The following is a 14,490-nucleotide window of genomic DNA, read 5'->3' as shown; positions in this document are numbered from 1 at the left end:
AGATTGGAGCTATGCAGATTGTCTTAAAGTACCTCATTACCATTCTGATGTTGGGCAATGTTCTTTGTTATCAAGAGATCCTGAGATGATACTCTCGTTCAGGAAGGATTTGAGACAGTAAAGAGAACTAAAAACAGAACCATGGAGCACTACAGTACTTAGAGGTTAAGCAGAGGAGGAGAGGCAGCAGAGATAGCCGAGAAGGGCTATTGAAAGTAAGGCGTTCAGGAATGAATAGGAAGCAGCCAGGCAGACAAGAGAAGGAACAACAGTCTATTCAGAAGAGAGAAGAAGGAGTATAAAAACATGGAGGTGTGCCATAACATGGAGTTTGAAAAGCCTGTGTTTTTGTACTTTGGAAGCATGAAATCTGGGGGACAGCTGTGCCAAGCAATAGGAGATGAGGCTGGAGGAAAAAGGTAGGATCCTGCTTATTCCACAAAAACCAATGTGGGCCTGATCCCCAAACAAGGGAGGGTCAATGAAGGAATTGAAGCAAGGGGGCAATAGGTAAGATTTATATCTGAGAAACATCATTCTAGGGTCAATGTGAAAAGGGATTAAAGGGAGGCAAGAAAGATAGTTGAGTACTATCAGGAGGTTTTCAAGGTCCAAGTAAGTGATGAAGCAGTGAGAAGGAGGAAGGAAGAACCAGTTGGAGTTGGAGTTGGAGTTGAGGGCAGAATCTGTAAGAATTGATGACTTATTAGATGTGGGAGATTAAAAAAAAAACACAAAAAGATAGAATCTGAGCTGACTTCTCTATTTCTGACTAGTGTAACTGGAAGTAAGGTGTGGAAGGGGTACTCTATTATCATTAACCCAGTAGAAAAACCCAGTAGAAGGTAGAAGAGTGAGTGCCATTCAAGGTAGCTCAAATAGAGTTTGAATTCATTGAAGTAACTGGGTTCTGAGCACAGGAATCAGCAAATAAAGAATGTTTGATGCAACTGAGAGATGAGCCTGCAGGTTGGGTGACTGGTCTCCAACGCATAGACCTGAGTGAGGAGAGTGGCACAAGACAGGTACAGAGGCTCTTCTAGGAAAATGTTAGAAGGTATCTTCTAGAGTAAGTCACTTGTGTGAGGTACCTTATTTCTTGATGGTACTCAGATGGTTTTATTATACATAACGTGGTAATTCATAATATAGGCAAATAGATATCTTTTGGAAATTAAAACAGAAGAGTCCCATTTATTGAAAATTTAATTGAAATCAAACTTCAGTTTGTTCTAGAAAATAGCTAGTAAATTTGCATTGATTTTGCTTTTATCTTTTTACTTCTTTGTCAGTTATCCACTAAGTTACTTTTTAATTGTAGATGGAAGAGGAACCATTTAACCCAGACTACGTTGAAGTAGACAGAGTGTTAGAAGTCTCTTTTTGTGAAGATAAAGACACTGGTGAGGTAAATATTTAGGAAAAAAAAATTTAAGTAGGAAAAACCTAAAACTTTCCAAATGTTAAAATGTACTGCTTTTTAAAAATTAATGACTTAAAAACACTGAAAAAAATGTTTCATTAGTTTTTATTAATGAAGGTTAGGCTTATTTAAGCTGTCTCTACTCTTTTTCAAAATGGTAAAGTGAAAAAAAAATTTTTTTTTACAGCCTGTTATTTACTACTTAGTAAAGTGGTGCTCATTACCATATGAAGATAGTACATGGGAGCTAAAGGAAGACGTAGATCTTGCAAAAATAGAAGAGTTTGAACACTTACAAGCTTCAAGGCCTGACACAAGACATTTGGTAAGAACTGTGTCTTAGACAACTTCATAAAATCTTAGCACTTTTTTTATTCAACAGGTTTAATGTAATCTTTGCATTTTTAATTTCACTTTTGGTGTACAATGAATACTGTATTTTAAAAATTGCTACATAGTATCTTATGTATGTTAATTTAACTATTCCTCCGTTAGTGAATATTCCATTTTTTTGCTGTCATAAACAATGCTACATTGAACATTGAGCCCATGTACAAGTGTCTGTAAGACAAGTCAGAAGTGTAATGCCTTGGCCAGAGCATATGTGCATTTATAATTTTGCTGAGTATTTCCTTCAAATTTCCCTCCAGACAAGTTGCAAATGCTTCCACCTCATCTCTGAATTTAAGAGTTTCTGATGACGATTTCTCCCAGATCATTTATAAAAATATCAAGAATATCAGTTTCAGCTTGAGGTGGAGGTTTTTTATTATCATTATTATTTTAAAGCTTTAATTTATTTATTCATGAGATACACAGAGAGAAAGAGGCAGAGACATAGACAGAGGGAGAAGCAGACTCCTCTCAGGGAGCCTGATGCAGGACTTGATTCCCAGACCAGGATCACGCCCTGAGCCGAAGGCAGATGCTCAACTGCTGAGCTACCTAGGTGTCCCTTGAGGTGGAGTTATTAATTCTCTATTTCTACAATAAGGAAAAATCCTTATTATACCCACATTTTCCTTCTTTTCTATAAACCAGTTAATTCTCCATAACTAAATCATTCATCTCCTTCCATAGGAGCATTATTTTAAAAGAACCTTTTATATGGAATATTGTTAAAAGCCTACATAAATTAAATATGTTCTTTTTTTTTTTTTAATTGACTACACGCATATCTCTTCCCTGGTCAAAAAATAAGAAATCTAAGTAGGTTATTGACTTTTCTAGTACGGAAACTGTAGACTTCTAGACAGCTAAGGCAAGTTGTGATATTGCTGAAAATTATATAATTTTTACTTTTATTTCCTAAAATTGTTTACTTTAAATCCTAAAACATAGAATTATTGTCATGTGAATACAATTTTGGGGGGCCAGTGAAAAGAAATTCACCATGAAGAGACCTGTTATGATTTTATTTAATATTTTGCCGTGTTCTCTTTCAAATGTAATTTAGTCACAGAAATTTCTTATTTCACTAAAGAGAAAAAATTTATACATGAAAAGGCAGGAACAGATCACTTTTTGATTAGCATCAGGGTGAGGAAGAGCTGCCATGAAAAATGTGGAGATGTGATGGAAGAGAAGGAAATGAACTAATAATGTTCACGGAATAGATCATATTTTGATAATAATTTTTTTCTGTTCTTCTTATTTTCTGTTCTTCTTAAGTAATCTCCCAGAAATATCCATATGTCTGTTACCAAGAGAACAGCAGCTTACCTCCATTCCTTTGACTTTTCAATGCCTTTCCTTGTTCTGGAAAACAAAAGTGTTAACTAATTAAGGGAGGAATGAGTCAAGGGAGATCGTGGAAGGGAAAGGTTTTCTTTTTGGAGTGGGGACTATGTCTCAGTGATAATCTGATCTCTGGCCTCATCCTGTAAGCTATTTCTCTCCATCACTGATTCTCAGTTGGAAGTACGTATCAGAATCATCTTGAGAACTTTTTAAAAATTCAAGATGCCAGATTCCTTGTTCGTGGCTTCTGAATTACAATATTTGAGAGCAGCCCCGGGCCTATTTGTTTTTAAAAAGATGATTTTGATGCACATGTCTGAGAAAAACCACTGCCTTAGACAGATAGATATGGTGTAGTCCTTGGTAAAGGGAAATCATCCCATGGAATTAATCCCCTTAATTACTATAAAGTGGACTTGACAGTAGTACTAACCTATCATAGTTAAATACTGTGGGAGGTAAGTGATTTTTTGCCAGTCTATTATAATTAAATAAAATAACATATAAAACATGTATTTTTAGAGGTTCTGGAAATGAAATTTCTTTCTGACTCTAATGAAATATTAAATAATGATCAGATTGCTGAAAAGAAAATTGTGGAGAATATGACTTAATGTGGAAATATTTTAAGCAATAATTAAATAATTATTATATGTTAATTATTTTTAAGTTCATTGCATACCATTGAAGAAATATTTTCTGTATTCACCCTAATTATATTAAGTAACAGTAAAGCTCTAATAACCAGTTGTTTTCTGTATACTGATGGCCTAATTCAGTTTTTCATTCAGAATTACCATACACTGACCCTGACCATCCTGGTAATTTTTAGAGGTGCAATTTTGTTGATTAGTACCAATATAAGATCATTTAAAAGTAAGAGATCATAAGAAACCTTGTGCTTGTTTCTCAGAAATGTATTTATCCTCCTGAGACCCAGACCCTACTAATTTAGGGCTGGAATAATGTTATCCTTCCACCTATTCAGCAATCTTAAGAAAGTTTGTGTCTTAGCTATCCAGAATAATTCATAACAGAGCTTTTTATCACTGAGAAAGAAAAAATATATTTGGATAAGTATGACTAAATTATATATGTAAATGAATTTTTTTTTTGCATACAGTGTTATGCTTCTAGATTTCTTTTGAAAGAAATACTTTGTACCATGAATATCAAAGGTGGTATAGAGATGTACGATAGATTTAAAATGTATGAGAGAAAATTCGATACACCTCATCCTTTTTAGTCGGCTGCCTCTGCACTAGCCCTGGGGTGTAGCCAGGTGAGTCCACGTGAACACTTTAAGAATAGTTTCTCAGTTCACCATCTATAGCCTTGTGGGTTTCGTGGACACAAGCCCTGCTGGGTTTCAAAGATAGATGTTTTGGGGGCTCATCTCTCAGGTTCGGATCATAAAGCTGGGGTGCCATATGTGGGGTTTAAACCATTTGCTTCTCAAGGAGAAGCTTAGAGTTGTAAATTCTTTCCTGATTATGGGTCACTACACAGGGGGTTGGGTTTATGGTGAGATTGTGTCTTAGCCTGTTTTACCTAGGTTTTTCTCATTTGCCTGATGTATGGAAGTCACTCAACTAGATTTCAAGTTGCTTTCAGAGAAAATTGTTCCATATGTAGCTTTAGATTTAGGGAGTCTGGGAAAAGGTAAGTTCAGGTTCCTCCTCTGTCACCATCTTGAACCAGACCCAACTGCATCATATTTTTTAAAGATAAATTTATTGAGTTTGAAGCAACATACAATAAATTATGTGTATTTGAAGTGTACAGTTGGATAAGTTTTGACATCTGAAACCATCAGTATAATCAAGATAATGAACAATCCTTCAATCCCATATTCTCATGCCCCTTCGTAATCCCCCTCCGAAATCTTTCTTCCTCTACCCAAACCCCCCCCTGTAGGCAACTACTAATCTTTCTTATGTCACTATCCATTATTTTAAATTCTCTGTAGTTTTATATAGACAGTATAATGTTTTTTGTATAGCTTCTTTCATGCAGTATTCAAGATTCATGTCATTCATTACATGCATCAGTAGTTCATTCCTTTCTAATACTGAGTAGTATTCTGTTGTAATGTATATCCCACAGTTTGTTTATCCATTCACCTATTGATGAATACTTATATTGGCTATTAGAAATAAAGTTATTAGGAATATTTGTGTGCAAGTCGTTATCTAGGTATGTGCTTTCGTTTCTCTTCAGCAAATATCTATGAGTAAAGTGGCTGGGTCATATGTTAGGTGTATGTTTAATTTTTTAAGAAACTGCCAAGTTTTTTCCCTTTGGTTGTACCATATTACATTCCCAACAGCATTGTATAAGAGTTTTAGTAGTTTCACATCCTTGTCAACACTTGGAACAGTGTTTTTAATCTTAGCAATTCTAATGTGTATATAATAGTATGACATTGTGATTTTCATTTATATTTCCTAATGAATAATGATGTTGAGAATCTTTTCATATGTTTATTTGCCATTAGTGTATCTTTAATAAAGTGCCTATTCAAATATTTTGCCTATTTTTTATTGGCTTATTTACTTTCTTATTATTGGGCTCTAAGAATTATGTATATGTTCCAGATCCAAGTCCTTTATCAGATATATGATTTTCAAAAGTTTTCTCCAAGTCTTTGGCTTGTCTTTTCACTGTCTTAACAATATCTGTAAAAGAGCAGAAGTTCCTAATTTTGATAAAGTCTAGTTTATCTGTCTTTTCCTTATGGATCGTACTTCTGGTGCTATAGCTAGGAAATCTTTGCCAGAAGTTTTTTAGTTTTAGATAACATTTAGGTCTATGATGAATTTTGAGTAATTTTTGTATATAGTGCATGTATGAATCAAAGTTCATTTTTTGTTTATGGGTGTCCAATTGTTGTAGCACTAGTTTTTGGATAAAAAGAAAAAACCGTCATTACTCCACTGAATTGCCTTTCCTACTTTGTGAAAAATCAATTGAGTTAATACATGTGGGTGTATTTTCGAACCCTCTATTCTGTTCCACTAGTCTGTTATCTTTACACCAATTCTACCCAGTCTTGATTCTGTAACTTTTACAAGTCTTGAAATCAGTATAAATCCTCCAACTTTATTCTTTTTCAAGTTGCTTTGGATATTTCTGGTCTTTTGCATTTCCATATGGTTTTAGAATCAGCATATCAATTTCTACAAAAACATACTAGGATTTTGGTTATGTTGAATCTGCTGTTCAATTAGGAAGAATTAATAACAATGTTCAGTGTTTGAGTCCACGAAATTCCACTTGTTTAGGTCTTCTTTAATTTCTCTCAGCAGTGTTTTGTAGTTTTAAATACACCAGTCTTACACAACTTTTGAGAGATATATTCCTAAATAGGTCATATTTTAGATGCTATTATTGATGAAAGAAAAAATGGTATTATCTTTTTAAATTTGTTTCTATAATATAGAATACAGCTTTCTGTATATTTATCTTGTATCATACAACCTTGCTAAAATCATTTCTTAGTTTATCTTTGCTATAGATTCCATAGGATTTTCTGCATACAAAAATGAAGTCTTTTTTTTTTTAAAAGATTTTATTTATTTATTCATGATAGACACACACAGAGAGGGGGAGGGCAGAGACACAGGCAGAGGGAGAAGCAGGCCCATGCCAAGAGCCCGATGCGGACCTCGATCCCAGGACTCCAGGATCACGCCCTGGGCCAAAGACAGGTGCTAAACCACTGAGCCACCCAGGGATCCCCCCAAAATGAAGTCTTCTGTGAATTAAGATGGTTTTACTTTTTCCTTGCCAATCTTAAAGCCTTTTATTCCTTCTTTGTTTTTGCTTTATTATACTTCTTAGAATCTGCAGTATAATGTTGAATAGAACCAGTGACAATAAACATGCTTGCCTTTTCCCAATTTTAAGAAGAAAGCTTTCAGTTTTGAACCATTAAGTATGATGTTAAGCTTTGGCTCTTTTCATAGATGTACCTTACCAGGTTGAAGAAGTTCCCTTCTATTCAAAATTTAATGAGAATTTTTATTAGGAATAGGTGTTAGAGTTTTTAAATCCCTTTTCTGCATCTATTGAGATTGTCATATTTTTGTTTTTTATTTTGTTGATCAACATTGATTAATTTTCAAATTTAAACACCTTCCATTCCTGGAAAAAATCTACTTGGTCATGAGGATTATCCTTTCATATATTGGATTTCATTTGCTAAAATTTTGTTATGAATCTTTGCATCTGTATTCATTAGGGATATTGGTGTGTAGAGGGGTTTTTGGTAATATCTTTGATTTTAGTACCTGAGCTTTGTGGAATTAGTGGAATGTATGCTGCCTTCTTCAATTTTCTGGAAGAGTTTTTGCAGAACTAATTTGGCCTTTAGATGTTTGTAACATTTCATCATAATACTATATAATGTTAGCTCCTTTAATTATTTTAAAAGCATGCTTTTATCATGTATGAGTTTTATGAAAGATTAAAAAATCTGAAATGCATCATTCTTTGTTTTTCCACAAAGGATCGTCCTCCTGCTAATATTTGGAAAAAAATTGATCAATCCAGGGACTATAAAAATGGCAATCAACTCAGGGAATATCAACTGGAAGGACTCAACTGGCTCTTATTCAATTGGTACAATAGGTATGTAGTATATCTTAATAGAAAAAAAATTTACTGTGTTGCTTTTTTTATGTGTGTCAAAATATATTAAGTAAAATAGGTACTGATTTGCTATATTATTACTGTCATGGGGTCTTTGTTATTGAAAGTGAGGTTACCTCAGAAGGATGTGCAAATTATAATTTAGGATTTTAACTTTAATTGCTTCCTTTAAAGATGTACGCCAATCAGAATAGAAGAAAATTGATAAGATAATTAGTAATAAACACTGAAATGTCTTTTTTAACATTGTAAAACATCTGTTATGTTACAGAATATTTTTCAACTTACCAACTTACACTGCTATCTGCCAGTAATTGAATCTAGTTAGTAAGTGTGAGCAATAATACCAGTATGAATTAGGTAGGTCTGTTAAGTCTTCAGAGAAGCAGATTATTAGCAGTTGATGAGGAATAGAAATCAAAATATAAGAACCTAGTAATGAATTTACCTCTTTATTAATTATTTATTTTCCAAGTTCAAAATGCTGAGTGGAACATTATTTTACTTTTTGCAGTGAAAAGATAATTGCAAAAGAAGTATAAAATGGAAATAAAAATGATTGAGAAAGCATAGTGGCATATACGAGAGAGCAAGCCAAGATTGTTATTAGTAATAATAGAACAGTTTGATGACACTTTTTATTCACAGTCATTCTTCCATATTTTTACTTCTCACATGATTCTTCTCTGAGGTATTAGACTCGGTGATGGTGAGTCCTGAGACTCAGTCACCTGAGGGTAGGGGAACATGTTAACCCCTCCCAGCTCTCTTCCCCCTAGTTTATATTTTCTAAATATTAACCATCATTTTTCCCAAGAGACCCTTACAGGTAAAAAAGTTAACTGTTTTGCTTAAATCCTCTCATCATTGCCCTTCCCCATTTCCTACATGGCTTGTTTTAAACTTACAGCACTTTCCTCGGGCTCTCTATCACAGCCCTACCCTTTGACTCCACGTGACTGCTCCATAGAGAAGCCTAGGGCCAGTGGTTGAGCTTGTTCAAGTTCTCGTCTGCCTGACAGACGTATCTCCATTCTTAGCCTTTCTTAGGAATCCTCATGTACCAGAGGTTAAAGGTGCCTCCCCATTACCAAGATTAATGTGCCACCTCTGTTCTTGACACACACCTCCTCCAGGCTTCTCAGAGCCTCACTTCCATCAGCTGTCATCCTGCGCTCTTACATCTTCAAGCTCTCTCGAGACTAGTACTGTCCCTTCACTCTGTGATCAGTTTAACCTACCATAAAAACATAAGAAAGAAAAGGATAAACCCCCTCTTCTTGGCTCTGTTTTTCCTTCTAGTGACCTTGAGCCCTCTGTCATTTCTAGGAATAACAGCCTACAGGAGCTCTTCCGTTTCCTCATCAACTAGCTTTAAACCTGTTGACTGTATTTGATTCTGTATCTTTAAAATGGTTTATTTCACAATCCATGGGGTATTTTTTCAGCCCTAATTTGCTGTTTCCCTGCTGCTGTAGGTAGTCACTCACTCTATAAACTTTCCCCCATTCTCACTGTCAGCAGCTTCCACAGTGGGACTGTCTCCAGACCCTGTGACTCTCAGGTCTGCTGGTTTTCCTTCCTCTACCTGCCTTTCAGTATTGCTTTTCCTTCTAACATTTCTCTGTTGCACTCTCCTCCTAGGACAGGTTTGTTCTTCTTAAGCTCTACTCCACACCCCCTCTGCCTTTGTTTATCAATAACATCCTAATAGTCTCATCTCTTAATCTCTAAGGCCTTGAAATCCAAGGCCATATTTTTCTTTGCCCTTTGCTACTTTAAAGTCTATCTCACCAATTCTTTCAACACAAAATTCAAAATTAACCTTATCATTTCCTGTTTCCTCTGTACCAAACTTGTTCTTCCTCCATATTTTGTGTTTCACCTAAGAATAACACAATACAGGGGTGCCTGGCTGGCTCATCAGTAAGAGCACGCAACTCTTGATCTTAGGGTCATGAGTTCAAGCCCTACGTTGGGTGTGGAGCCTACTTTAAAAAAAAAAAAAAACATGATTCACTTAAGTCAACCAGATTGAAATCTGACTTTCATCCAACACCCCATATATCTGGTAAGCCACTGAGTTTAAATCATTCTAAGTCATAATTAACTTTGGAATCCATTCTCTCCTCTTAGTCCTCCTCCCTTAGTCCAAGTGCCTGTCATTGTTTTCTGCATTCTTGCAGTACTTTCCTGGTTAGTGTCCCAGCTTCTAGGCACCTCACCTTCTAATAGCCATGGTGGAGCCAAAGTAAACCTCAAAACACAAACCCAATTGCATCAGGTTTCTTTAACATTTTCAGTGATTCCTGTTGCATAACAGAATGATGTCTAACCTCTTTATTTCTGACCTCTTCGTATCTTAGTAATACTCCCTCCTTTCACCCTCATCTCCAAACTATGTTTTTAGTCTCCATGTTGAGTTCTTTATACCTCCACTCCTTTGCTGAGCTCTCTGGCAAAATCCTACCTATTATGGACCTCCTCTTTGGAAAATGATCTCATCTCCTCATCTCTTTTTGCCACAAGTGGACACTTACTCCTCTGAGCTTCAGCAATAAACTTAACCCTGAGGATTTTCAACTGGCCATGTATTTTAATCATCTGTGGAACTTTAAAACAAAAAGCTTATAGCTGCTTTTATCCTACTCCATACACATTGAATCATAATGTGTATGGGAGAACCCTTTGTGTCTGTGCTTCTTTCAGGCTTTTAGATTCTTCTAGTGCCCAGCCAAAGTTGAAACCAGTGCTTTATTTGCACTTCTGTGATAGCACACTGCATGACTATTTATTTATTTATTTACATGTCTGCTTTTCTAATAGATACAAGCCCCTGGAAGGCAGAGAATATGCCCTATTTCTTTTGTATCCCATCTTCCCATACTCTCCCTGAGATATAGAAGGTATTTAATAAGTGCTTCCTGAATAAATATGTTTAGTTTGCCTTACTTGTGCTGTTTCATTCTTTAACAAAACCATGCCTCTAATGGGTGATATCTTTATTTTGGAGCTACAAAAATCTATAGTTTTCCCTATGCAGGATTATAATAAAATTATAATTTCCTATTTTTACAAAATAGTATGCTTAGTGTACACTTTGGCAACTTTTTATGTTTTTATAAATGCAACTATCTTAACTTGATATTTGGTTATTTTTGTATATTTATCTTTAAAAACATTGTAGTGTACAGAAAAATCCAATGTATACATGGATGATATATTTGTTTATTTCAGACGAAACTGCATTTTAGCAGATGAAATGGGTCTTGGCAAAACCATTCAATCAATTACATTCCTCTACGAAATCCTTCTGACTGGTATAAGAGGACCTTTCCTGATTATTGCTCCACTTTCTACCATTGCAAACTGGGAGAGAGAATTTCGTACATGGACTGATATTAATGTTGTGGTTTATCATGGGAGCCTGATTAGCAGACAAATGATACAGCAATATGAGATGTACTTCAGGGACTCACAGGTGTGTTACTGATGATTTTGTTTGTTGTTTGAAAGGTCAAGTTTGAAAAAGCCAATTATTATGTATTAATTATTTTCAAATTTGAGATGGTTTTTATTTGCCTATGTACATCTTGGTTCCATCTCTTTTTTCATTGTATTTATTTTACAATAAACTTTAGTAGCTGAAGAAAACAATGACAAGGAACTAGGGTGATGTTCCGGTTCACTATAAAGTATGCTGATCTATACAAAGATACTAATTTGATTGTATCCCTAATTTTTCAACTAGAATAATTTTATTCATTGCTTTTAAATACACATTAAATTTATTTTTAGAAAAATATCTGTCTCTTTGATCATCCTCCATTATTTTCCCTCCATTTCTAAAATTCAAATCTTCACCCCTGGTGAGTACTGTGGGTTTAAATGCTTACTGAGATAAGACCATAGGTTCTTTTCCATGTTCAAAGGACTTTGATTTTAGACATATTTTAAGTTTGGTTTATTTGTTTTGTATGCAGAGTCAGGCATACCTCTCTATCATTTTCCCTTTTGAATTGGTTATTCCAGTGCTCTGGTGATTTGGTGGTTTTCTTCTCCTCTATATCCTAAAGGCACATTTTCCATTTTACTTTGGCCTCTTTAGGAGGAAATTTAGTTGGAGATTTCTTATTTTTCATCTAAATACACACATCATAAAATTAAGAGTTAGCACTATAATAATGAATTTTCTAGCAGAAAGTTAAGAAAGCAATTAAGGACCGATTAGAGTTTTGAGTGGTTACAGGACTCTTTAAGAATTTTATTAAGAAATAGTATCAGTAAAAACATAGTTCACACAAACGTATACGTTTTAATTAGAATAGGTTTGTTGGCTAACATTCTACCTCAGTAGAACCTTAATAATTTATTTTTCTTTCACTAGTTCTTTTGTTTTATAAGGATCATTATAACGTATGGCCAGGTCATGTGATATGATGCAGGTTGAAGTAAGGTAATATGCATAGCCTTCTACTGCTTTTCTTCCCAGTAGCAACTGATTTTCTACCTATTTGAAGCTGAAAATGAATTAATTTAGTTCCTTCAGCCTCATTGTCCCTCTTACTTTTATGATTGAAACAGTTACATTCTTATGAAATTAAGCATCTATATAACGCTTTAGTTATTCCTCAATTTTATTGAAACTGTCACCTTTGTATTTTCAAGCCTTTGACATCTCAGATTATAGTTTGATTCCCTTCCATAGTGTTTTATTCTTCTCAATCATACATTTGTAGATTTTAAGAGCTGTATGGTATCATAAAAATGATTATGACTGACTTAGTTCAATCTCGTTTTTTTACAGACAGTATAATTAAAATATTAGGAGTTTAAGAGATGTTTAAAAGTTTTTATATATGTCCCATATGAGTTTGGTATAAACATGATAGCCAAGAAGCTAAAAGATTCTTGATGTGTTATGAACTGAATAGTATATATTAAATATTATATATTGTGGTAAATGTTATACATTCTAGAAGGATATTATCTGACAGGCTTAAAATTTAAAAAGATAAATCTCTACATAGATCTGTGCTTAGATACACATTTAACTTTTTGAGTTAATTCTTTTGGGTGTATTTTAATATAAATGAATTGAATATTTGACTTCTGCTTTTTCAAGTTATTAAATAGCCCGACATCATAGTAGTAGTAAAATATGCTAAGATTTTCTGAATCACCCTGAAAAAAGTAACAGATAATAACACTAACAATCACAATCATTTATTAGTATTTGCCATGTGCCAGGCAGTCCACCAGACATTTTAGAATTAGTATTTCCCTGAATCTTTGTAATGCCTGCCTTGTAAGTAGGTAATAATATTAGCCCCATTTGCAAATGAGGAAACTGAGGTATGAAGAAGTTATGCAGTTTCCTCCAAAATCCCAACAAAACTGGGATTAATAAACCCAGGTAATTAGAATCAAAAGCCCTTGTTCATAAACACTGTGATATCACTTTACCTGAATGCCTTCTGCCTGCGGTTGTTAGAGCTATATAAATGCCCTAGACTTATACTTTACGCCTTTCTAAATAATATCTATTGGATCTGTTTTTCAACTTAGTAGCCATTGCATATAATTATGGATTAATCTAATTAAATTAGTAGGTATTGGGCACCTGGGTGGCTCAGTGGTTGAGTGTCTGTCTTTGACTGAGGTCATGATCCCAGAGTCCTGGGATTAAGTCTCACATCAGGCTCCCTGCAGGGAGCCTGCTTCTCCCTCTGCCTATGTCTCTGCCCCTCTCCTCTGTGTCTCTCATGTGTAAATAAATAAAATCCTTTTTTAAAAAAAGTAGGAATTAAACTCTAAATCAGAATACACAATCTTTCTTAACCCTTAACTTCTCCTAATCCCTGATAGTTTATAGTTTTTAGTCCCATTTAACATTTTCTTAGTTTAGATTCCAGGATTTGTACTGTCCTATTCCTTCTGAAGCCCCCTTTACTGGTTCCTTTGTACCTTCTCTATCTAAACTTGGAGGTGACCCAGGGCTCAATCTTCAGACTCTTTTATATCCATACTCTTTCTGTCAGAGGTTTCATTCAGTCACACAACTTGAGTACCATCTATACTGCTAGAAACTCCCCAAATCTTATCACCAACTCTAACTTCTTTCCTGAATTCCAAAGAGCTCTCCAAATGCCTATTCATCTATTCCACTTGGATATCTAAGTAGTTTTCTCAAACATAACATGTCCAAAATCCTGAATTTTCTTGCTGTAAGTAGCAACACCACATTCTAATTGTTCAAGCTAAAAGATTTTACACGTAAACTTGAGTCTTCTTTTTATCCCACTCTATGCCTATCCATTAGCAAATCCTGTTGGCTCAACCTTCAAAATGCATTCAGAACTGAATACTTCTCATGACTTCCAATGTTAATCTCTTGCTTGGATTACTATGACAGACCCATATTGGTCATCTCTATGATCTGTCCTTGGCCTCTTTCAGACTATTTTTCTATGGCCACCAAAAGGACTCTTAAAATACATGTCACTTCTTGTCTCAAAACCCTCCAGTAGCATCTTGCTTAGAGAAAGAGCCAAATCCTTAGCAAACTTTCCAGTCCCAGGACAGCTTCATCTCCTCCACACTCAATGAGTTTCAACTTCTCTGGCATTCTTACTATGTGAAGACTGCCATAGATACTCCCACCTTAGGGCCTT

At 34.8% G+C, this 14,490-nt stretch overlaps 1 protein-coding gene across 14 annotated transcripts in view; it reads left to right on the top strand.

The window, feature by feature from the left end:
• CHD9 (chromodomain helicase DNA binding protein 9) overlaps window positions 1-14,490 on the top strand; it is a 222,428-nt gene that overhangs the window by 136,746 nt on the left and 71,192 nt on the right. For all 14 annotated transcript variants that reach the window (XM_041766074.1, XM_041766070.1, XM_041766071.1 and 11 more), the window contains 4 exons: window positions 1,322-1,408; window positions 1,611-1,748; window positions 7,674-7,795; window positions 11,054-11,297. In XM_041766074.1, the coding sequence (XP_041622008.1) occupies window positions 1,322-1,408; window positions 1,611-1,748; window positions 7,674-7,795; window positions 11,054-11,297 (591 nt within the window). The remainder of the gene's footprint in view (window positions 1-1,321; window positions 1,409-1,610; window positions 1,749-7,673; window positions 7,796-11,053; window positions 11,298-14,490) is intronic.

Source organism: Vulpes lagopus, chromosome 8 (assembly GCF_018345385.1).
Source record: "Vulpes lagopus strain Blue_001 chromosome 8, ASM1834538v1, whole genome shotgun sequence".
NCBI lineage: Eukaryota > Metazoa > Chordata > Mammalia > Carnivora > Canidae > Vulpes > Vulpes lagopus.
This window is presented reverse-complemented; position numbering and strand designations above follow the sequence as displayed.